We start from the raw sequence: 23,149 nt of genomic DNA, 5'->3' as shown, positions 1-23,149 counted from the left end.
CCAACGACCGAGAAATTAACAAATGACCTCGCCACAACGTCAATGACAGTTGCTGATTCTCTCTTGCAGGGCTCATCCTCGGAGTCCTCTCAAATATCAGAACCTATTCAATTTCCTATCCGGCACCACTCTGAAGGCGATATAACATTTGAAGAGCTCGGCCAAACACTCATTCATCCAACTGGATCCAGTGCAATGCATGTGGAACAGACAGATACGGCGCATGACAACCAACCACCAGGAAGAAATTGTCCGCAATCTTCACTGGGAACTTCATTGACTGGAGGTTCATCAAATGAGTGTTCTAACAATGAAAGCCACCGAGAAAGCGGATTCGGTGCGTTGACTGTTCCTAGGGCGCCAACGGTCTTCCAAATTCCCGAAGCAAGTTCCACTGACGAATCGACTGAGCACCACTCTCGAAACCGCGGAATGGGTAGGCCAACCCCCGATACCTCTGAGAGAACTTTGGCGGAAGAAGAATTGATCAGAAGATATCTTCGTGAGAAATCTCAAGCTCAAGCGGGGATTTCTCATCGCTCATGGATTGCCAAGGACCTGGACCGTTTACCAGGGTGGCTCATGAAACGGAACAGTCTACCAAGGGACAGACTTGAAGTTGAGTTTCTGAGAGACTTTGGACACTTTCGAACATCTTCTGCCATTCGTGCAGCTTGTCGCAAAAAAAAAAGGCAGATTCCCGTCAAAAAGATGGCCTTCCCGATACTATGCCGGTATCACCACCAACCAACACCATCGTCGACACTCCCAGCTTAGAGCCATCCCATACGATCGCAGGCAATGATAGTACTACCCCCAAGCATCCATCGTTAGTGCAATCTCGACCGTCACAATTTGGTCATCCACAGGTTCCAGACAACAGAAAAAGACCATATCGAAGCAGCCCTGTATTTTATCATGAGGATGAAGAAGCAAAGGATTCAAATTCACCGGCTGCATCCGAATGTGCTTCTGAACAGATGGTGCTTTCAGCATCTCCTGACAATTTCGAACATACCCCCCAGTCTGGTAATCGAGGCCATCGAGCTATCACGCTAAAGTATCGGGCCAGTTTCACAGCAATTAATGGTGATAAACACCACCCCACGGATCCAGATATAAGCGAATTGATTCCGCTTGTTCAGATGGAGTCCAACGAGCAAGAAAGTTCATCTGATTGGCAAGGAAGCCGGCGAGCGTCTAAAGGAATTCCCGTCGAGTGCAGAACAGATGACCAACACATGTTACAGGAGGGGTCACTGAGTAAGTTCTCTAATACAGTGCTCGCTATCGCCAGGGAACCCTAGAAGCATATCAAATCTATGTGTCATCTAACCTTCCTCCCTTTTTTATTTATCTGTCTCTGCACTCAAAACTGACTGATTTCGTTCGCCCTTCCAGGCAGAAAAGGAAGCCCCGACCAGACTTCCTCTAAAAACACACCGACAGAATTGCATCCCTCAAGATTGTCCCCTGAAATACCCAAAAGAGCCCCAAACCAGCAGTCAATTTCCACTGCTATTGCAAACTCCAATGTTTCACAGCAGAGAATGCGTCCAAATGTACAGAACACGGCGCAGCCTCCAGCGCGAGACGTCGATATCCAATCCACAGGCATCATTCAGCCCAGCAACATCTCTATCACAGGATACCCGTCCAAATCTACAGATTCATACTCTCAACCATCTCATTCATACATACCCGACTCCCAATCGAGGATCTTTCAAATAAGCAGTGTGCCAGGGAGTACCCACACAAGCGGTTGGTCCATACTCCCTCCTCGTGCTCGCACGCAGTTCTGACATGAATTCCGAAGCCGTTGGTCCAATATCAACCCCATCGCCCTTTCTGAGCAGCTTTACCAGTCTTCCTCACTATCCTCTTCAAGAATTGCAGGGACACAGCACCGAAAGTTACCAGGGCCCTCCGCTCCCATCCTTGGCACAGCAAATGTACCATCATACAGGGGAGCTTCAAAGATAGCCAGCCACATGTGCTGTCTTACCCTCATACTATCCCGTGTCTACTTCGATAATAGAGCTTCAATCAAGTAAGTCATGGCATGGCTTAAATAATGTCAAGGTTCCACCCTCAGTCGTTGAGCGTCGTACATTTTCTGGCACACCGACGTTGAGACATTTTAATACAAGCGTCAGAGATAACTATGAGCCCGCAAAAGTGGTTGAAAAGAAGTTTCGCGCCCATGCTAAGGCTGGCGGACCATTGGGTACATTAAGGTTGCAAAAAGAGCTAGTTTCAGTTACAGCTCCGGTCCATTAAATCCAATCTGCCGTTTTTTGAGGCTTCGAGAATATATGCCCCACAAGCACAGCTGCACGTATAATCCTCAATATTGACTACATATAGAATTTCTTATACAATGGCCTGAATCTTAGCTAATATATTCATTCATACTGCACACATCACATCACAGGAACAGACTTTTAGCTATTCACAAGATTGCTCAGTCTGCAAAGGGCTTTTTTGCTACCAGGGGCCTGTCAGGTCTCATTGGGCGCTTTGGGAACCTGTTTGATATGATGTTCTTCAGAATAGAAGCAAGACCCAAGTGACTCCCATAGATATACTGCTGTCTGACAGCTCTTATGACTCACACAAACCGTTTAGCGAGCGAGCCGGTCTAAGAAAAGATGAAATCACGGTGGTGCAAAAGATAAAGCCGTGCAAGAAACCCCTGCCATCAACTCTGGAAGAGGGCTTCAAGGATGCACAGTCTACACCGACCATCGCGAGAGAGCTAGTGGTATCACAGTTGAGTGCAGTAACACCGACGGTTTTCTCCCGAGGAGAACTCATGTGTGGCCGGTGTGGGTGCTGAATGGGTAGACGGTGGCTGTCTTCATCCGGTGTCCCTAGCAGTGCTGGAGGGATTCATCGAGTATGCCAAGCTAATAACGTTACCGTTCGAACTCTCCCGCCATGAAAGAGCGGTGATGCAAAGGTGTGACTACACAGTATTATCTGACCGCATAAATTAATCAACGCTATAGACTCTCCGATTATCAAACTACATACATATAGACGGGAATATGTCCTTGGTTGAACAAACTCGGTCTTTTCTCCACCAATTCTATCCGGTCGTACTCCATTGTTCAAACAGCTCTTTAAAATGAGACCCAAGGTTTTTACCAATCGGGACAAGGTACCTTTTAACGGAACTTAGCAACTGCAGACTCAAAATGACTTTGAGAGCCTTTCGTGAGTGGTAGACCTCCCAGTGCATCAAGATTGCCATCAAGCCAAATGAAACTTTGATGCTCTTTAGGGTCCAACTTGATGCCAAATTCTTCGCCGCAGAAAGATTCACGAGTCGGCTTGACTGAGAGCAAGAAGTGGACTTGAGCAATACATCGTTTACTATTCGGCGTACAAAAAACATCGACCTCGGGCACTTCGTCATGGATAACCAGAACTTTCAGCTTGGTTTCTTCCCAGAACTCGCGGATCAAAGCCTCCAGTACTGTTTCCTTTGGATCGCATTTTCCACCAAATGCTTCGTAAAGATTTGGTGACGAGTCATTCTCGGCGCGTTTCCCTAAAAGCACCCGTACTTTCCCTCTCTTCCAGTCGCAAAGCCAGGCCCTCACACTAATGCCGGTTACCTGATGAAGGTTTCGGGGACCATCAGGCCCCTCCCGGAAGTCTTCAAGATACATATCCCATGAAACACTATATTTTCGAAGACTTTCTGCGACTTGACAGGTCCCGTATGGGGTTTCGAGATGAAAGAAACTGATGGCCATGTTGGTAAACTGCCCAAATAATGATCTAGGCCATTAAATAAGCAACGTTAGATTCATCTGCCAACAAATTTGGTGAGAGTCAAAGAGACAAACCTTGAGCATGCGGTTTGAGCGGAAGTAATCCGTGGGAGAGATTTTCAAAGCTGGATTGACAAAATGTTGGGAATTCGGCCCTTTAAGCCCTAGCAGGTTCCAGCTACCTTAGTGAATTAAAAAAACACGTTGTGAAGAAATAATAATATTACCCACAGCCTATAATTAGAACTAATGTCTCTTGCTCCCACTCCCAGTATCATCAATGAGCTATCACATCGCCTGGCCATAACCGCTCTCCACTGATCTATAGACCGCACCAGACCATGGAAATCACGCTAGAAATGTGAAGCCTGATGTTTTATATTCATTAGTGGTATTTTACAATGGTATTAAGTCACCGAGAATCATAATACAAGCTGTGCTGCTCCATATTTCTTACAGGGGAGGGATGTACAGCAGATCCTCCTTCTCGGCAAGGAATTGTGAGCTACCCAGTTTTTTCTTATTTGGGACCAATAAAATATTCTAATTTAAAAGCCTCAATAGGGGTAATAGTTTGAGGGCTTCCTGCTAGATGCCTGAGCCCATGTTCCATTGTAGTGTTTGCTATAATATGAAATATGAAGCGTAGTAAAGACTCAAGGTCTCGAATTGCGGAATTTGGGGATAAACCTTCGAGCCTTTAGTCTACGCTCAGGTTTGCATGCACATTCACCGACGGCCAGATGGAAACTACATATGAGGCTGATTTCGGTGATTTGGCGCTCATCAGATGGAGAAAACCTTTTAAATTGAAGCCGCTATCGTGAGATTGAGATAGCCATCAGGGGGAAGTATTCAATGATATCCTATTGGCTGTTTAAGACCAGGGCTCCAGTAGTCATTTGCGGGCTGGGTACGGGCTTGAGACCGGATTTGATTCCTTGGAGCACAGCCCAAAGGTTTTCAAGTAACATTAACGACCCGGATGCACTAGCATGACTCTCACGGTGGAACTCATAGCTGCCTAGGCGGAATTTGTCTCCCGGGAAAAGTGGTGGCTTATTTCAGGATTCATTTTAGTCATTCACCCAACAGTATATAACCCACTTCCATTACTTGCTCTCTTCTCTTATTTAATTTGAAATCTAACGTTGTGATTTTGATACTAATTCACTGCTCTCTTTCGCCCTTCCCCTTCCAAGTCAACAGACGGAATCAGCTTCACAGAAGATTCCTTCGCAGGTCTTGGTGTCTACCAACCTGTGTACAGAGTCATGAGCATGCCTCATGATGTCAACTCAAACACAGCCCTTTGCTTGGTAAGTCCACAATGTGAGTGCTGTTTACAAAGATGCTTATTCCTACAGCAACATGTATCTCCTCCATTGATAAGTGCGGGTAGCTTCTCTCAAGCTATTTCCCCTGAAATGGTATGGATGCTCCCCAAACAATAAGTGGCTTGCAGGACTGGACATTGACTTGCAAAAAGGTGATGGTATCTAGTCCCCAGATAAATACATCTTCCTCAACGAGCCGCCGTTTACAAGCAGGTAAGGCCGAGAAGGGACTGCGCTACGGGATCCAAAGAACTGATTTGAACATTGAAGAGCCCATCAGCAAGCTAACTGAGCATTATGATCTTTCAATCAAAGATATGGAAACCTGGGTTGCTCGACCTGCTGAAATCCGCAGGAAAGAGGCTCTGGCTAAGGGAAAAGTCGCCCGGCCAATGAACTCCTTCATGCTCTATCGTTCGGTTTACTCGGAACGAATCAAACAGCTCGCTGGAGTGAATAATCATCAGGTAGTCTCCAAGATTGCGGGTCAAGGCTGGAATTCGGAGCCACCTGATGTCCGCAAAAAGTATGCAGACTTGGCCAAGCTTGAGCGTGACGCTCACGCCGCAGCCCATCCGGAATACAAATATTCGCCTGCAAAGCGACGAAGAGGCCCTGTAAAGCGACGAAAAGGCGCTGTCAACCACCGAAACGAGGTGACCTGGTCCGAATCAGAGACTGAAGCTGACTTAAAAGTTTCCGGAATGACACCAGTGCCACCATATGTACCCCCCCACGACCTGAGCCTCGAAGAGAACTACTTCAATGCCAACCAAAACTTTTCGCCATACGGGAGACTCGAGCACGAAATGAGCCATTCTTGGCCTAACGCAATCTATTCCACTGGCCTGCCAATGTATCCCGAATCATCACATAGCTTGAACGGTACGATAAATGCTCAAGTCTGCACAGCAAGCCACTCGCAGCAGGACATCCATTACAGCTCCGCACTCATTGGCTTTCCAGGTGCCTCGCACCAGGAGCTGCTTCAGCAAACCCATTATATCCAAGTGGTTTCCCCTATGGACCCCGTGCGGCTCGTGCATCCCGATGCTAGTGAGGCTGTCGAATTTCCCAACCTAGCTAGAGCCACTTTCACCTCTGATATCTCCACATACAGCGTATCGCGACAATATGGTCACAGCTGCCGTACCACAAGGGGCCCTGGCATTTTCTGACTCGGTGCTAGACTAGAAGCCCGGGTACGAGGCGCTTGGGAATAATTCACCACCAGGCATGAGCTTTTAATCTGACAACCATGCGGCAGTTGAGTTGTTGGAAGTGGTTAAGAGCATTCTCATAGTAAGACATAACTTGTTGGGTGTCTCCAATGCGCAGAGGAATCATTTTAGTAGATCCCTCAGAGAAGTCTTCGCTGTCAGAAGCCGGCTCGAGGAGTCGGTCCTCGGAGGTGGAGGTACCATTAACCTTGCGACGCCTCACCCGCCGGGGAGATGCATCTACTGGTTCTGTTGCCGAGTGAGTATATATAGATACCTGGTTCTTTGTTTTGGATCACCTACTGCCAATGGGGGCGTAGTAGCCAATACTTTCACCGAGGATCTGAAGGAAGTTTTGGCAGAATTCAGGGTTGAACACGGTTGCATTTTGCTCTTGAATAGATGAAGACTCGTCAATCTTGAGCTTGCCATCTTGGTCTAGGTATATTATGGCGTAGTGAGTATAAGGAGGACGAAATGATGAATGAGAATTTGTCGTGACGGGCTGCAGATGTCAGTAAGGAGCAATAACATGGTCGTTATCAACATACAGGAGCAGCGTCCCATACTTGAGGTCCTCCAAGGGCTGAAGCGGACCGCTTCATAGCGGCAGTCCTGGGATTCGGTCCCTTGTAAAGCAAGGTATAGATACGGAAAAGATCATTCAACCGTAATTTTGATAAAGTAGCAAGAATGTAGCCGTTTTGGGTGGTAGAATCTTAGCCAAAATGGCGTATCAAGAGGCTGATGGCGGCGAGGGAATCACTCTTTCAAGAGGCGTTGTTTTTCTCTCGAGTGAGAAGTTGCAGTTGAGTCTTATTAAAAAGGTTGATACTAAAATCTGTTGATCCACATCAGTCTATTGCTTTTCACTTTTTCAGGACGACAGGCAGGGCTAAATGGATATCCAAACGGCTAGAAAGCCTTCACCTTTCGCGCGCGGGAACTGGTAGGACAAAGCATGCCGAAAAACGGGAATCATGCTTTTGTAGAAAAGAAAATTCCTATGGTGATACGCACCAGATTGTACTCACACTCTCGAGATTGCAATGTGCAAGTGTCTCAAGAAGTCATCAGATGGGTGCAGAATGTCAGCAACCGGAATGCAGGAGCGAGAAAGACACTTTATGCCCCTAATTAAACGATGTTGACACAGGCTGGGTTGAGACGGTTGAGAATAAATGAGTCGTAGAAGAGAGGGTGGGTCAAGTGAGATATTCAATAAATATCCAGGCTGTAGAGTGGAATGTGTACTCTGTAATGAAGTGAGGAAAGGAGAAAGGACAGATGGGAATATGCAAGCCTATTTCAGTTTCCAGAGAAGTTCCAGGTGATTGTGAAAAGTGACAAAAGACTAGGAGGCCCAGTAGTCTCTCATGGTATGCATGTAGCGAGATTGGCGCACTCCGAAGCGACATGCAGGTGAGTGCTAGGCCCAGCCCCGTTCCAGCATCTCTGCTGTAGTTCGCATTTATAAATTCGAATTATTTTTCAATAATTTCATTGTAATTTTATTGCGTTTTCGTCTTAGTGTCAAGTCGGACCAAACCGAAGTGGCGCAGGATTATCCACCGACCCCCACAAGGGAACTTGAGGATGCTCTTCCGGGGCGCCATGGAGTTTCGATAGTGATCAGATCCCTCAATATCCTATTGGCTTACAATAGACCTAAAATAAGAATTTTTGGTCCAATTTGGTGGCCGTAGGAGGCCTGGTTGTGACGCAATTTCAAGAAATAGATTCGCGTGGAGATAGTTTTTCGGTGCATCTCATTTACCCCTATAAAATAGGGCTCTAATGATGAAAAAAGGATGGAGGATCACGGGCAGCCTGACAATTCCTGAACGCTTGCCAGCTTTGAAATTCTCCAAACGTAGATAAAACCCCAGGGAGCATGTATTGCTACATTTCCCTGTCTAGCCAAGAAAAATGATTCATGCGGGGCCGACAAGGCCAGTGAGGATAGGAATCCTGCGGGCAGAGAATTGCAAGCTCCAGAAAAAGAAGCTGTTAAATAAGGTGGTGTAATATATTGGCTGAGTTTACCAATGATGAGATCAAGGTCGAAAGAAGCCAGTAGTCAGCAGCGGTTCGATTATAGAGGTTGGCAAAAGTGGGATTCATTGAAAGAAATTCAGCGTCGGTATATTCTAAGCTTGATCCTACAACCATTGGTGGTTGACTGTCCCTTCAGCAAGCGCTGCGATTCTCTGAGACCGTCTTAATCTTTGACGGTATGCCGCACGTCGACTATTAAAAGTCCTCAATGGAATCTCCCATGGCGCTGGGTAACGCTATCACGGCCGATCAGAACTTGAGAATGCTGAGAAGTGTCTCTCTCCTCTTCGTCATCGGTGATCATAATTGGGTGATCTTCGTCGTGACCAAAGTTCACGCTCTCGTCCGATGGAATGGCTTCATCTGCTCCGGTATCCGTTGATTCAATTGTATGCTTTCGTAGGATTGCAACGGCCCATTGTGGTGAGTATTGGCTCTTAGCACATTCCAGTGGAGTCTGTCCATCATCATTTTGAGCGGTGTGATCGCAACCCTCGGCTATGAGCCACTTGATAAGAGCCTGGAAGGCTTCTTCACGTTTGGTTGTTTCTATAGACCTCGTAACGACGACATGCAACAAGTTGTAGCCTTCCTTATCTCGGACGTGGATAGAACAACCAAGGGATGCTAGTAGTTGTACCATCTGAACATCGGCAGCGAAGACAGCGTATTGTATTGGCGATCGTCCATATCGGCATTTCATTTCCCTCAATCTGTCAAGCTTCTGGCTCCTTTGTAGATTACCAACAATTGGATAGCATCCATAATAGGCTGCTACATGAAGTATCGTCCTTTTGAACTGGTCGTAGGAGAGAAGCAGATTAATAACTCGCATGTTTCCGCTATCGCATGCTATCCGTAGGCTGGAGCGTGGCTCGCTGCTGACCCAATCTACGTCGATTTCTGCTCCCTGCGCAAGGAAGTATTCAATCATGATTCATGTCAGACTGCCGTTTTTTGACCGCAAAAATCAGACCCATGGCAAGGTCTTCTTCATTGCCGGCGTGCAATAGAGAGAGATGAGCTAAGTCTTCATCGTTTCGGTGAATAGCTTCCTCCAACAACATCCTCCTTAAAGTTGCCTCCAAGGGTTCCTTCAACAGTCGAAGGAGAGACTTTAACGTTTCCAAGTCCCACCGCCAAGGCCTTAGCGCGACTCGCTCGCATCGCATCCAATAGAGTAGCTCTTACGGGGCCAAAGAACAACGTCAAGCGTGTATTGGTCAAGGCAACTACGAGATTGCTGGCTAGACGCCGCAATATAAGTAGCACGTACGCTCCTTTGTATATCGTAACAACTTTTCCTGCATATCATCTATCGACTGAGAGAACTGATGTTCATATCGGCTTGGCGCATGCAAACATCCCTTAAAACTGCTACACCGCATACTCTCTGCAAGCCTGGCCGCGATTGCCCTACCGTCCAGACATGAAGCCAAAGGCTTGGGTATACAGAATCCCAATACTCCAAAGATATTGTAAGGTCATCCGGGCTGAGTGTGTTATGACGAAGAGCGAGTATTACAAGCTAACCGACCCCTTGTTGAGTGGACTCACCGCCACAGAAATCTCTTTGATAGCGCACCTGCTCCGAGTCACATAACAATTCCTCTACGCCAGCAGATATCTGAATAATCCGCTTAGGGAGCAGGAACCTTTCATGGTCTACTTTGGGCCACTAATCAAGAAGGGACTGCAAGTCTTAATTCTTGGTAACGATACTCAAAATCGACTTACGTCTTCAATAGGAGAGACTTCCCGCGGGGATGCGGCAGGTCGAGCCCAGCTATCAGAATGATGGGTAGGCATGGAAAATAACTGTGGATGTAGTTCAAGCAAATCCAAAGATACTCTTCCCAGTCACTGCGTGAGCGACTTTAAATATGCTAAGTTTCATGTTTGCAGTAACTGCAAAAACGACTCGACGCTTAGGTGCAGGCACTGACTTCGTGGACTGCATTGAGTAGACGATACAGCGATCTCGTAGCGATTCGATCGCCGCCAGGTCAAGGTCTTCGAAATTTGGGGAAATGGCTGAATAGGTTGCGGCGAATCTGCATCGCAAACCGCAGGAGGGAGGGGTGAAAGGGGTGATGAGAGAGACACAGGCTCTGGACCGGTATTTATGGTGTCAGTGAAGCACCAGCAACTCGCAGCTGCGCCGCTCGAGCCTCGAGGGGACATCGCTCGAGTTCCGCGGCAAGCATATAATTATTCTACGTTGACCTACAGTGTAAGTTGGGCTATGCTAGAGGTCGATGGGTTTGCATTAAGGTAGGGTTGTGCTTGTCTGACAATTTGGCCAGCGATTCACTGATTTCTGCAAACCAACTGAGAACGTCCTCCTGGTTTGCATATATGGGCCATCCCTTCCATCCATTCTCAAAGAGTGCATTGGTGGCTTCAGTACATCTTTTGAAGACTGCGTCGAAGAAGATTGCCTCATCACTAGATAGATTAAACCAGCGGCCTATATATGGTCCTGCCATTCCCAGGCTGAGCAGGCCTCATCCCCGGTTGGTGGAAGCTCATGTTGCTGGTCCCTGGGAGTTGGACAAATCCAGATTCTGGGATCAACATCTTGATCCGAAGCTGTGTGACCCAGTCTTTGAAAGATATACTCGCTTTCTTAGCATCAAAATAGTAATCCTTCGAGCTGGATGATTTCATTGGCTGACGTCCCCTCTCTGCGCCGAAGAATACATCTTTCGGGTCACTGGAAGGATGTGCATCGGGTTGGCCACGTTCCGCATACAAGTCATCTTCCAACGCTATGTATCTTCCACGGTAACCAAGATCAGACAGTTGTAGAAATTGCAGCTTGAGATGATTTGTCAAATACTCAAATATGCGGTACCAGAGCTCCTGTATCTCGTTTGTAACTTCAGAGGACAATGAAGGACCCCAGCTACCGCTTTCTTCAGTAAGGGGCCCTAGATCTGGTACTGCTGTCATTGTATCAACTAAGCTAACTCTTCTCATACTTAGCCGTTTTAAAGATGGTGCTGCTGTCTGGAGAAAGCATTTGAAAGTATCGACTGTCACCTCGGTTGATTGAAGATGAAGTTCCTCTAGCTGAGAAAATTGAATCTTCTGGGAGAGATCCTCGAAGTAGAGAGGAGATAGTTCGTCAAAGGGACTCCACTGGGCAAAGGTCAGGATCTTCAACCGGGGTGCAACTGCGACTAAAATATTGTGAAGACGTTGGAAGGTATCTTCATCGAATGGATCTTGTTCGTGATCTTTAATACGAATGCACATATGTAGAGTCGTGAGGTCGCTTAAAAGTGGCAGCAAAGACTGATACGATGACTCGAGCAGCTGTAAAGAGCCCAAACTCATCCCGCAGGCATAATTGGGACGAAATCCTTCGTAACCATCGCCCCCGCAAGTGTGAAGGGACTGAACATGACAGCTGGATTTGATTATGGCATTAAGCAGCTGTGAGAATGCCAAACCAAGAGGCATGGCCAACATCTTCTGCTGAAAGCTTGACATTGCTAAATTAATATCCATAACAGGGGTGTTCAGCTGGCTCTTCAATTCGCGCAGGCCAAGGCAGTGAAAGAAACGATAATCTGCTTGACTGAGCAGGAGATGTATGGGGTAAGACCGTAATCCAACTGTGGTAGCGTTTTTGAGACGTGGCAGACACTTTTCAAGGGTCGCAAAAAGACCGGAGTTGAGAATAGCACGGTGCTCTGCTGATGTAGCTTCGTAAACGGCAAATAAAGCATCAAGTTGAGCATCAAGTTCAGCTTCAGGCTCCATTGCTTCTTCCAGTTGACCATGCATCAATCTTCTGAGTCTTCTCTGTTTCTGATTTGCCAAAGCCGGACTTTTGAACATTTCCTTGTCCCTTTCTGGCCAGCCTTCGAACAAGTTCGGGATGATCCAAATTTCTTGCACCCAGCACCGAAGGGTCTCACTTGCTGCAATCTCCTCCAGACGGTCAAGGCCTTCACGGGTGAGAAGAACTGAGAAAGTTCTGAAGTAGCGAGTTGCATAGGCTTCCAGTGTGTCGCGGTGTATTCCGTGGCAAGTGATCCTGAGTGCACCCCACTCTTGAGGCTCCAGGTTCTGACAAATATGAGTCAATAGCTCTGGAGGCAGGCTTGTTATAGACATTTTGCAGCGGTTTGTTTTGGCAAAGTGAAGATATGCAATATGGTAACCTTGAATTGGCAGTCACGTGGACTTTGACGATGTTGAATGTGGTAGAGTAGAGGGGGAACGTCGGAGTGCCGATACAAGACTTAAGTACCGGAAATACCCCATTCAGCCTGTGGGCCCTCAGTAAACCCTCAAATCACAGTGAGGGAGAGTCCTCGGGTGCCTTCAATTTCATTGGGACTTCGGTTGCGTCTGGGGCTAGTTGGGGCTAGTACCCTACACTACTAGGTACTACACTACATTAGAATTAGCCTCGAACCCACTTAGCAGGGCCCACAGGCAACCAGCGAGAGGCAAATTGTTTTTCCAAGCGATTTCAACTAAATGTTCAGTCCCTCATTAAGTATTTGCAAGCACCACATCGCACAAGGGAGCCTTCCCCCCAACTATCTGACAGGTGATCGGAGAGCCACTTTTCTATTTGCCACTTGAAACAAAATCAGGATTTATGATTCAAGAGGCCGTATCACTCCCTGGTCCACGTTTGAAGGTATCCAGCATAAAAGGTAGCAGGCGTCGTGCCTTGCCAGTCCGTTCTGCTGTTATAGTACCACCAAGCCAGAGCAAAATGGACATAATTCTCAGTGTTCAAATACGCCTGAGACAACTGCTGGTTGGCATATATGAGACAATCAAGCATATGGTCTGTGTGAGCGGAGAATCAGCATCTGTATCAGGCCGTGTGTAGGAAAATAGGGGAAATCATCAAATGACACTCACAGCTATGATCGACAATTTTAATTTGTCCGTCCGCTATGACACCAGCAGTCCCAGTGCTATCCCACCTGGTCACCATATGCAAGATTTCATGAAGCATCACGGTGGACTTAGGCTTCACTGCACTTAACTGTGTCCTTGCAGAAATATCAGTGCTCAGGGTAAGCAAACCGATATCACTCAGCAAGACGTTACCATCGGTGGACGTCAACACACCGGGGCAAATTAAAATAAAGTCCGGAATTTGATCTCGCTCGACGGGCACATCATAGCCATCCCTGTTTCGGAAGTATCCTAACGCGTATGGACTGCCATACGAGTTCATTCCATCCAACGTAGTACACATCTGACTTGCGGAGAAAACTGTGGGCGATAGGAGATAGTACTTCTCTATCGACGGAACGTAATATGGTACTAGTGATTCTGGGATCTGTGCAGCCCAGTCACCATAGATTTGCTCAATTGATACCACAGGGTCCAGGAAGTTGCCATTGGTATCCATCATGAAATTGTTCCACGGTTCTACTTCGCCAAATTCACCGCAAAATAAATTTGCTGGGGATACAAAGGACGGGAACGTTCCACCATTCGAAATGAGGTTTTGGACACGCTGTATATGACCTTTTTCCAGAAAGCATATAGTAAGTAGCTGATACATTCGTGTATGAAACATGACTTACCTGTCACAACAGTCCACGCAGTCTGACTCTCCGGCTTGACCGAATTTGTATTGACGTCGAATTGAATCCCAAACCAGGCAGTAAAAAGCTGTTGTGCAACTTCTTTTTGATCTGTATGGCCTGCTGCTTCAACCGTTTCGACGGCTTTATTCATTTGTTCGGCGAGAGTTTGGAAATCTGCGACGAAGTTGTTTAACCTCGTCATGTACGAAGTACAGGCACCATAATATGAGCTAGTGGAAGGAAGGTTGAACAAATCGCTGGCAGAGAGCGCTGCGGCTTTGTTGACCACCAAGCATAGGGTAAACCAAGAAAATAATGACCTTGGTCCCAACATGGTAGCAGAGGACGAGCGTGGGACGGGGAAACCTCTCGAGTGACAATGGCAGTGTTCAAATGCTTTAATAATATCATTGTTGCTGGCCCTTCCTTCCATTTTCTATCCTCTGTTCTTCTTTTTCCATTTTGATCTCCTATTTCTTTTTCAGCAACCCTGACATACTCCGGTCCCCCTTCAATTTCGCTTATTTTGGATTTGTGGACATCATGGTCACTAGTTCCCCTTAGTAGCCAGATATCTTGATTGCGTACTGCCGTACCATGTACTCACTATGGCCGAATGATACTCGCACTACTCGCACTAGTACTAAATATAGCCGAGTACTATCCGTAGGTCCGAGAAGTATTAGGACCCCGGAGCCGTCGGAAGGCCAATCTCGGACAATATCCAAATGGATGTAGAGATCCTGGTCGCTAGCTTCCCTTAGTAGCCTAATATCTTGGTTCCGTACTCACACTAAGTGCTCAATATAGCTAAGTACTACCAGTTAGTCCCGGAAGCATCAAGTGCCGGGAGAATCAGTGCCCGGTGAGTCGTGACCAACATTTGAAGCTCGGACGATTTCCACTTGATGGACCTACTCCACATCTGCAAGAACAGTAGCGCATGTAAAATTTTCAACTTCGCTGAATAGATACGCTTGCAAAGCGGAAGTTATCTTTGAAACGACGGCGCCCTCCCACGGGGCTGAACGGAATTAAAAGAAAATCCGTAGGAGGGTCGGTATATATGGCTGAACAACGGGTGGGGAAGGGCTAGCACCGATAAAATCACATCGGAGCATTGATGAAAAGTATTAATTGCATTTCGACACTACTGGCCTTGAATTTCATCCATTTACATATAAGAGCAAGGTGAAGGGCTCACATTCTTTCTATATTCAGCTCAGAGTTTGCCTGGCCTCGGGTCCAGGGCAATCAGTAATTGTCTCTTTTTTGATTTCCTATTTCACTTATTTCCTTCGTTTGTGGTCCTTGAGGATTTCTTTTGTCACCAAAACCCAAGAGCAGATGTCCTTCTTCCGGGGGACTGCGGCCTCTATTCTGGCACTCAGTGCCTTTGTTAGTGACAGTTTTGCAGCCCGGGTTGGGCGGCCTGCCATCTGTCCAGACAGCTGTGATAGCTACAATCCAGTCGACTGGTTCGCGTTTCGTGATCTCCAACAAGTCGCTCGATGCAATGATACTATGCTACTTGATTTCAACATTTTCAATGATCTTGAAGACCCCATTTTGCATTCAACCCTCTATGTCTGCGCCTCCAGTGGTCTCGACAAATTGCAAAAGTCATCGACTGTCAAGATTGCGTCTTCCTTCGATTCAATCAACAAGACTGTTACATATCAGATCGGCGCTTCGGGCTCTAGCCCTTCTGCGTTGGGCGATAGCAATTATCCTGAGCTTCTGGATGCTTTGCAGTCCTATTTGACTGGACATCCAAAGAATCCAGAGATCTTTGGATATGCTCATCAGGTGGCTGCTGGAGCTTACCTGGGTGGTAGCGTTCAACAGGTCTCGAATGTCGAATTCGCGATTGAAAAATTGAGAAACTTCCTTTCCGAGACCACCTACAGCACTGCTGTCATTCAATACTGCGGATCCAATTCCAACGAAATAATCGGCGTGGCAGTTGATCTTAATGGCGACATTCCCACGGTTCAACAATACGTGAAAAGTTGGAATGCAGGAGATTGTTCTTCTGGTTTTGAGCACACGACAACTGGCAGTGCCTCCCTAGCCTTCTATGGTAGCCAAAACAAGTCAGAGGGAACTCATTCACTACATTCACGAGTCTCGCATGGCCACCATCGCTCTGTGCATGGCCATCACTTGTCCCACGCTCACCAACGCAGAGATACATGCTCATACAGACAAGTGGTTTCCGGCGATACTTGTGACGGGCTGATCTCTGATTGTGGAATTACTTCCACGGAGTTCTACGAGTACAACACCGTGTCAAATCTCTGTTCACCACTCGTTGTGGGTATCTATGTTTGCTGTTCTGCGGGATCTTTGCCAGACTTCTCACCATCTGCCTATTCGAATGGCACTTGTTACACGTACAGTGTACAATCTGGCGACAGTTGTTCCTCTCTGGCTAGCTCATATAGTCTCACTGAAGCTGAAATCGAATCCTACAACAATGAAACATGGGCCTGGTATGGATGCAGCGAATTGCAGGCTGGTCAGAACATCTGTTTGTCCACAGGCAACCCTCCATACCCTTTGCCAATTGCCAATGCAGAGTGCGGACCTCAGGTTGCGGGAACTGTTTTCAATAGCACCGACTCTGGTGACTGGGAGGCCTACAACCCATGTCCATTGAATGCCTGTTGCGATGCCTTTGGCCAGTGCGGTATTACACCAACTTACTGTAATCGCACCTTTGCGGACAACAAAAACCCTGGAACCGCAGCGAATGGATCATACGGATGCCTTTCAAATTGTGGAACAACAATCACGAACTGGGCAGTTCCTCCTTCAAGCTTCTACAAGGTCGGCTACTACGAGCCCACTAGTATGGATCGATCCTGTCTCCAGATGAGTCCGCTTTCAATTGACACATCTGTGTTGACTCACGTCTATTATGCGTTTGGCAATATTTCTTCGGACTTCTCCATCAATGTGAATGGATATGAAACAGAGTTCTCGGAGTTCGTAGAGCTGAAAGACGTCAAGCGTGTTATGTCCTTCGGCGGCTGGGATTTCTCTACCGGGGTGGATACATATATGATCTTTCGCGAAGGAACTTCTGCAGCACACAGATCCACCTTGGTAGAGAACATAGTTAACTATGTTTCTGATACCGGTCTTGATGGTATCGACATTGATTGGGAGTATCCAGGCGAGCCAGATATCGCAGGCATCCCGGCTGGAAGCGATGACGAAGGAGATAACTACCTTGCTTTCCTCAAAGCGCTGAAGGCTGCCCTACCTGACGACAAAATCGTTTCAATCACAGCTCCGTCCTCGTACTGGTATCTACAAGCCTTTCCAATTTCCGAGATGGCAGATGTCGTGGACTTTATCAACTACATGACCTACGATCTGCATGGAACCTGGGATGCGGATAGTACCTGGGCGGACAATGGCTGTACAGCCGGAGACTGTCTTTTCTCTCATGTCAATATGACCGAAACCGAATGGGCCCTGGCCATGTTGACCAAGAGTGGAATTGCCACTAACCAAATTATGGTCGGAGTGGCTAGCTATGGTCGCTCTTTTGAGATGTCGGAAGCAGGCTGCTATGATTCCAGTTGCACATGGACTGCCGCAGGATTGGCAGGAGAATGTACCGATACCGCCGGATACATCTCAAATGCAGAGATCAACAGAATCCTTTTGACCAACGACAACTCTGAGGCTTACTCGGATGGGAATGTGACCGACTTTATCGTCTACAATGACACTCAATGGGTCGGTTACATGACTAATGACACCAAGACCAAGCGCGCAACCTGGTACGAGGGCTACAACTTTGGTGGTACAGCCGAGTGGGCCGTTGACCTCGAGGAGTTTGTGGATAACGACGAGAGCTCTTCGTCCGGTAGCTCAGGAAGTTCAGGCAGCTCAGATACAGCAACACTCACGATCGATCCGGAAATCTGGCAACTGCCAAGTCCCGCCGTGACCTGCGCACCGCCCTGTTTGATGATCATGCCCCCCCCTACCTTTGACCTACAACACCACAATTACTTTCCCCCCATCGAGGACTCATCTTACCTGGAGCTCTATTGCGTCCTCTACCTCTACCAATAGAGCTGGAAACATCACAACGGTTTCGTATTTCAGCAATATTCTGGTCCCGTGGCTTATCAACATCGAGCCTGGTACGTTATCATGTTACCCTACGAATTCTACGCGCACAGGTATCCCAAATACTGACCTGTTGACAGTGAGAACCGATTACATCAATGTGTGGAACCAACAGATTTCTGCGGGTCAGACAGCCGTTTACCAGACCAGCTCAGTGGCTCCAACGCCTTTCGCTATCACCTACACACCGTGAGTTACGATCTCAGTTCCAGTGATCCTTTCTCAGAAAAGTCAAGTCAAGCTAACCAGAGCAGAACGGTCGGAGGAAACACTACCGTCATTGGTGGCACCACAGGCGTCATCCCCGGATTCGAATATTCCTCTGGGAACATCACCTATACGACACAGAACTACACTGGAGTTTGGGGAGGTACCACATTTGTCAGCGCTGGAACCACTCAGCCTGCGCAGACTTCAACTGTGACACCTTTGGCGTATCCGACAACCACCGACAAGACACCTGATCCGATTTTGAACACTGTTAAGACCATCGTGAAATCGGCTTCCGACTCCTCGAGCTGGGGTCCTAAGGCAACTAGTGGCTCTGAGCATACTGGTTCAATCTGTATGTTTCAGACTCCATTCTAATACCCCATTGACGGATGTTCGAAATGGAATGATTTTGCTAAAGAAGAATATAGGCACGATAAACTGCCTTGGAGGCTGCCCTTTTTGCCCTCCAAGTCTTAGAATTGATATCTATGGTAGTGGTGGCGGCGGAGGGGGTAGTGACGACGATGACAACAATGACGATAAAACCACCGTGACAGAAAGCGCCTACACCACAACCATGACCACAGACGGCAAGACAATCACCATAACCCATAGTGCCACGATAGAAACCGAGACCAAGAGTGAATCCACTACCACCACTGAGCCCACATCCACCATCACAGTCGGCCTGGTAGTTGGTACTTACACCGCGTTTGCCGAACCTACGAGCTCATTGGGTACCTCAACAGTAGACATTACAAGCCTCATGTCAATCGCCACACTTCAGTCAAAGCTCTTCTCGTCTCTTTATTCCGGTGAGCAATACTCGCTCACAGCCAGCCTGTACACCACAACCACGTCCACATCGACAACTTCCACCTCAACTACCTCTAAATCCACATCAGCCACTACATCAGCATCTGCTACACCGTCAGAGCGGTTCATTATCACACTCACCGAAGATGACAACGAGCTTGGCAACCCTTACACCTGGGAATACTTTGATCCAACATACAGTGAGTCATACAGTTTTTGCGAGGATAGTTTAGGCACGCTCGGAGAAGGACCCTCAGATGGCGAGGGCCTTCCCAATGGCACTTTCGATATCTCGGTAGACATTCACGGAATGAGTGACTGTGTTTATGTGGGTACTACTGATGCCCCGGGTACATTCACTTGCCCCGGCCTTTCATCTACTGTGGACTGCATTAAGAGTCCACAGACAACGGGTGCGACGTGCTATGAGATTTCCGCCCCGGTTGAATACACTCCCAAGATCCAATGCTCTTGGTAGATTCGATCATGTCTTCACAAACAAGCGATGCAAAGTTGGATAGACGTGAGTGACTGAGGTTTACATTTCAGACCTACTTCTTTAACCATTCGGAGCTACTTTTTTCGTTCGTTTTTTCGTTTTCGTTTTTTCGTTTTTTCAAAAAGCTTATCTGTGGATTTTTAAATTAAACTAGTTATACATTTTGTCAAACTATCAAACCTTGAAAAATTAACATATCCAGGATATGTGAAGGTACACCAACATATTCACCTGTTCACACTGGAAGGCTATCCTGCCGACCTTACCAGCATCGCTTCATTAAGGATCCATCCCTAGACCTCGGAATTACCCTTGCGAGGGTCGGCTCAAAATTTTGACCCTCACCCGACCGTCAACCCTCGCCGGCCCTCGCGCGGGTGACTCGCTGACCCTCATAAACCCTCATTTTTCATAAAGTTTCTACGCTTTACTTCAATCGGATGGACAAAATACTGTTTCTTACACTTTTTCTAGCACGTTAGATGATATACACTGTAAACCCACCAAGAATGAATCGAATACTATTAAAATCCCTCTCGATCTGATTACTACATACTTGAATCTTTGACATTAAGACTAGACATGTATACAAGTCTTTCTAATTAAGTGGTTAAGAGAAGTTAGTGAACAGGTATGCGCTGTTTGGGTGGAATATATATATTCAATGGTGCGGTGCCGGGTGTGTCCTCACGACCTTTCGTGCTACATACTACTCAGACCTGTTCATACCCGGGGGCATGCCCGAAGCTGCCCGAATGTGGGTCAATCTTTTAATATCAGGTGATTTATATAAAATACGAATGCTAAGCAAAGCCTTGGCAGTATTGAAGAAGGTAGTGGAAGGTGACAAGTTGGCTAGTAGCAATATCAAAGTGGCGTCACGTTAAAGCTAGAACTAAAAGAGTTGTGTGCTAGGTAGTTTTGTATTCCAAATATCACTCCGGTTATCTCATTGAAGGCTATGTAACAGGTATCAAGGTAGAGTATTCATGCATGCGAGCCTACTTCTATGCCGTTTCCACGCTGTCTCTCATGTCTTCTACGTTCTACCTAAGCACATATAAGCCAACATGCAGCACTAATCAAAAGGAGTATTCCTGAAGCCTTATTGATGGTATTCGATGCCTACCTGAGACACATTGAGTATTTGATTGAGATGGCAATTGAGGCTCTATCTCCTCAGATCTAGATCTCTGGGAAGGGGAACCATCCTCAGCATCGTGATCCGTACTGTTTTCTCTTCGTCGTTTAGCGCTGTGAGCAGAAGGCACCTCCTCATCCTCATTACCACTGATCTCAACGTCATACTGAGAGATAGGCTCTGCGGTGTCTTCTTGCTGGAGATCATGCTCATACTCGGTTTTGTAGTCACGTATGAAAGCAAGCTGCTCTTCCTTAATGTCAAACCGATTCGCACACGGCAGCAGCATAAGATCTTGAATTGTGGTTGCATTCAGAGAGCCCCGCGGTAGTGACAAATATCATGAGCAGATTTGAATAGTCGCTCAAAACCTGCACCAGTCGCTGGTACTGATAGTGTATCTTGTGCGATAGCTGCAAGCACTGGAAACTGTCTTTGGTGGTCTTTCCAGAAGTCCAGTGGCGGTATAAATATAGGACCTCATTCAATCAGAATAAAAAGGTTAGCCAGTATAGAATGTATATCAGAAAGGTATTTTAACCTCCTTGGAGATACTGGCTTGGTTCTGAATATGATTCAGCAGGCCGTGTGCTACCACTATTCAGCAGTAATTCAATTTCCTGGATAGGCGTGCTGGATATAGATCCTTGTGCTTGTGAGGATGCATCATATATTCGATTTTTATAAACAGCAGCCTTTTGCTCTAGCGCTGCTTTGTATTTGGATGCGAAATCCTGATCTTGCCATTCAGGTGTTCGAAAGAACTCCAGTTTATACTGCGGTGCCAAGATCGTAGCATCAGTATTTACATTGATCAGTCCTGCAGTATCTGGTGCAGAGTAGTACTTCTTGAGCTTATCAATCGCCATTTCAAGGGCATGTAGCATCTGACGTTTCCAAGATATCGTTTTGCGGCCGCGTTTACTGGTAGTAGACACGTCCCGATATGACGCCGCTTTCGGAAGAGGAAATAGATCGGTGCGAAATGTCCTTTGCTGTGGCCCATCCGGTAGGAATTACGTTTGGGATAGATGTCGAGCAATAACAAATATTATATTCAGTTTCACTGTAGCATTTTGCTGGTTATTTAAGCTTGGGCAAGATCACATAAAAATGGTAGGCCATATGGAGGGAACAATTCGAAGATACTAAGGAGACTTTTTGTCAAGGTTGCTACAGGCTGCCACGTTTGCTATATCGAATCGCCTTAGCCTCTACGATATTAGTAAGATTCTCTGTATGTTAAAAACTAGTTCCTTGAATCTCGGGTAGATTAGGCTTTGCATTTGCCCAGCATGGCAGAATATCGTCGACCATTTTACCCCGAAGTCACTCTCCGTACAGACCACATAGCCGGTATCTTCATCATCCTTCCAAAACATGAAATGACCGGTAACTAAGGCGGTCTTGGAACTGTCCAAACATTCACTGCGTACGCGGAGAATGGCCTCTCGACGCCTAGCATTCTTTTCATGCTCTCCCAGGTGCTGGAAAGCCTCGAGCCCCCTTGGCGTGACTAGGCTGCGGCATATCGTACGATAACGATAATGACCCGTTATCGTTATCCGCAAATTGCGGATCGCGGATAATGGATCATTATCATCATCGTCGTTGCAGATATCCGCGGATATTTGAACGATAGTTTGGATATCAGCAAACTATCCGCACTAGCATAAAATTCGCTAATATATCCTGTTGTGGACGATCAGGTGATACTTATGAAGCTGACAAAACCTTATTCTACATGTGAATCTTTACATGTTTGGTCATGACAAGACTCATCCCCTATTTCCTTCACTTCTCCTGGGAAATAATAAGAAACAGTATTGTATTCTTAAAAAAATGTCTTCTGCATAATATATTGGGTTTAAGTATAGAGCGAGCGAGTTGTAGTCACCTGTAAGTTTAAAATATTAACTAAGGGGTGGTGGTTAGGCAGAGATATATGTTTGACGCTGAGGGAACGTAGTATATTTTCCTCTGCCGTTTAATTTCAATATCTAGATGCACCAACAGTATAGTTTTGACATTGAGAATAGTATGGATAGATCTGCTAGCTCGCATTTCAATTATACGTTTACTTATCTCAGCATGTTTACACTAAAATGTAAGGCGCAATTTAGATTTGAAGTTTGGAAATGGGGGACTTCGTTTTTTTTGGTTTGGTGACGCGGATAATTATTGGATAATCCGAAGATAGTCGGCGGATTGTCGGCAGATTATCGTCAATTATCGTCTGAATCTCCACATCCGCTTAATACATACCCAATTAGCATCGAGTATTATCGTGAGCACGTCGACATCGCGGGCGCACACGTTTGCCTACGCACCAATTTTTCCGCTAAATTCCTAGTAAGT

The 23,149-nt window shown here is 46.7% G+C and overlaps 10 protein-coding genes across 10 annotated transcripts; 4 read left to right on the top strand and 6 right to left on the bottom strand.

Moving 5' to 3' along the window:
- Positions 1–728: 728 nt before the first annotated feature.
- Positions 729–1,307, top strand: N7511_011310 (uncharacterized protein; the record flags this gene model as incomplete). Its single annotated transcript, XM_057133687.1, is given in 2 exon segments — positions 729–1,263; positions 1,282–1,307. The coding sequence occupies 2 exon segments, from the start codon at positions 729–731 to the stop codon at positions 1,305–1,307; spliced, it is 561 nt and encodes a 186-aa protein (XP_056978644.1).
- A 1,863-nt stretch (positions 1,308–3,170) lies between these two features.
- Positions 3,171–3,764, bottom strand: N7511_011309 (NUDIX hydrolase; the record flags this gene model as incomplete). The annotated part of the gene is made up of 1 exon (XM_057133686.1): positions 3,171–3,764. The coding sequence occupies one exon, from the start codon at positions 3,762–3,764 to the stop codon at positions 3,171–3,173; it is 594 nt and encodes a 197-aa protein (XP_056978643.1).
- A 1,510-nt stretch (positions 3,765–5,274) lies between these two features.
- N7511_011308 (HMG-box domain-containing protein) lies at positions 5,275–6,297 on the top strand (the record flags this gene model as incomplete). The annotated part of the gene is made up of 1 exon (XM_057133685.1): positions 5,275–6,297. The coding sequence occupies one exon, from the start codon at positions 5,275–5,277 to the stop codon at positions 6,295–6,297; it is 1,023 nt and encodes a 340-aa protein (XP_056978642.1).
- A 46-nt stretch (positions 6,298–6,343) lies between these two features.
- Positions 6,344–6,944, bottom strand: N7511_011307 (uncharacterized protein; the record flags this gene model as incomplete). Its single annotated transcript, XM_057133684.1, has 3 exons — positions 6,344–6,588; positions 6,643–6,844; positions 6,891–6,944. 3 exons carry the CDS (start codon positions 6,942–6,944, stop codon positions 6,344–6,346), a joined length of 501 nt encoding a protein of 166 aa, XP_056978641.1.
- Positions 6,945–8,602: 1,658 nt separating this feature from the next.
- N7511_011306 (ankyrin repeat domain-containing protein) lies at positions 8,603–9,331 on the bottom strand (the record flags this gene model as incomplete). Its single annotated transcript, XM_057133683.1, has 1 exon — positions 8,603–9,331. One exon carries the CDS (start codon positions 9,329–9,331, stop codon positions 8,603–8,605), a length of 729 nt encoding a protein of 242 aa, XP_056978640.1.
- A 1,523-nt stretch (positions 9,332–10,854) lies between these two features.
- Positions 10,855–12,525, bottom strand: N7511_011305 (F-box protein; the record flags this gene model as incomplete). Its single annotated transcript, XM_057133682.1, has 1 exon — positions 10,855–12,525. The coding sequence occupies one exon, from the start codon at positions 12,523–12,525 to the stop codon at positions 10,855–10,857; it is 1,671 nt and encodes a 556-aa protein (XP_056978639.1).
- Positions 12,526–13,036: 511 nt separating this feature from the next.
- N7511_011304 (uncharacterized protein) lies at positions 13,037–14,121 on the bottom strand (the record flags this gene model as incomplete). The annotated part of the gene is made up of 3 exons (XM_057133681.1): positions 13,037–13,215; positions 13,291–13,908; positions 13,968–14,121. The coding sequence occupies 3 exons, from the start codon at positions 14,119–14,121 to the stop codon at positions 13,037–13,039; spliced, it is 951 nt and encodes a 316-aa protein (XP_056978638.1).
- Positions 14,122–15,317: 1,196 nt separating this feature from the next.
- Positions 15,318–18,065, top strand: N7511_011303 (glycoside hydrolase; the record flags this gene model as incomplete). Its single annotated transcript, XM_057133680.1, has 1 exon — positions 15,318–18,065. One exon carries the CDS (start codon positions 15,318–15,320, stop codon positions 18,063–18,065), a length of 2,748 nt encoding a protein of 915 aa, XP_056978637.1.
- Positions 18,066–18,912: 847 nt separating this feature from the next.
- N7511_011302 (nucleotide-binding domain-containing protein) lies at positions 18,913–19,629 on the top strand (the record flags this gene model as incomplete). Its single annotated transcript, XM_057133679.1, has 1 exon — positions 18,913–19,629. One exon carries the CDS (start codon positions 18,913–18,915, stop codon positions 19,627–19,629), a length of 717 nt encoding a protein of 238 aa, XP_056978636.1.
- Positions 19,630–21,327: 1,698 nt separating this feature from the next.
- N7511_011301 (uncharacterized protein) lies at positions 21,328–21,660 on the bottom strand (the record flags this gene model as incomplete). Its single annotated transcript, XM_057133678.1, has 1 exon — positions 21,328–21,660. The coding sequence occupies one exon, from the start codon at positions 21,658–21,660 to the stop codon at positions 21,328–21,330; it is 333 nt and encodes a 110-aa protein (XP_056978635.1).
- Positions 21,661–23,149: the final 1,489 nt, after the last annotated feature.

This window comes from Penicillium nucicola (assembly GCF_028828085.1).
Source record: "Penicillium nucicola strain IBT 29836 chromosome Unknown utg000013l, whole genome shotgun sequence".
In the NCBI taxonomy this organism is placed as follows: domain Eukaryota; kingdom Fungi; phylum Ascomycota; class Eurotiomycetes; order Eurotiales; family Aspergillaceae; genus Penicillium; species Penicillium nucicola.
The sequence above is the reverse complement of the archived record's forward strand: the minus strand, read 5'-3'. Positions and strand labels throughout refer to the sequence as shown.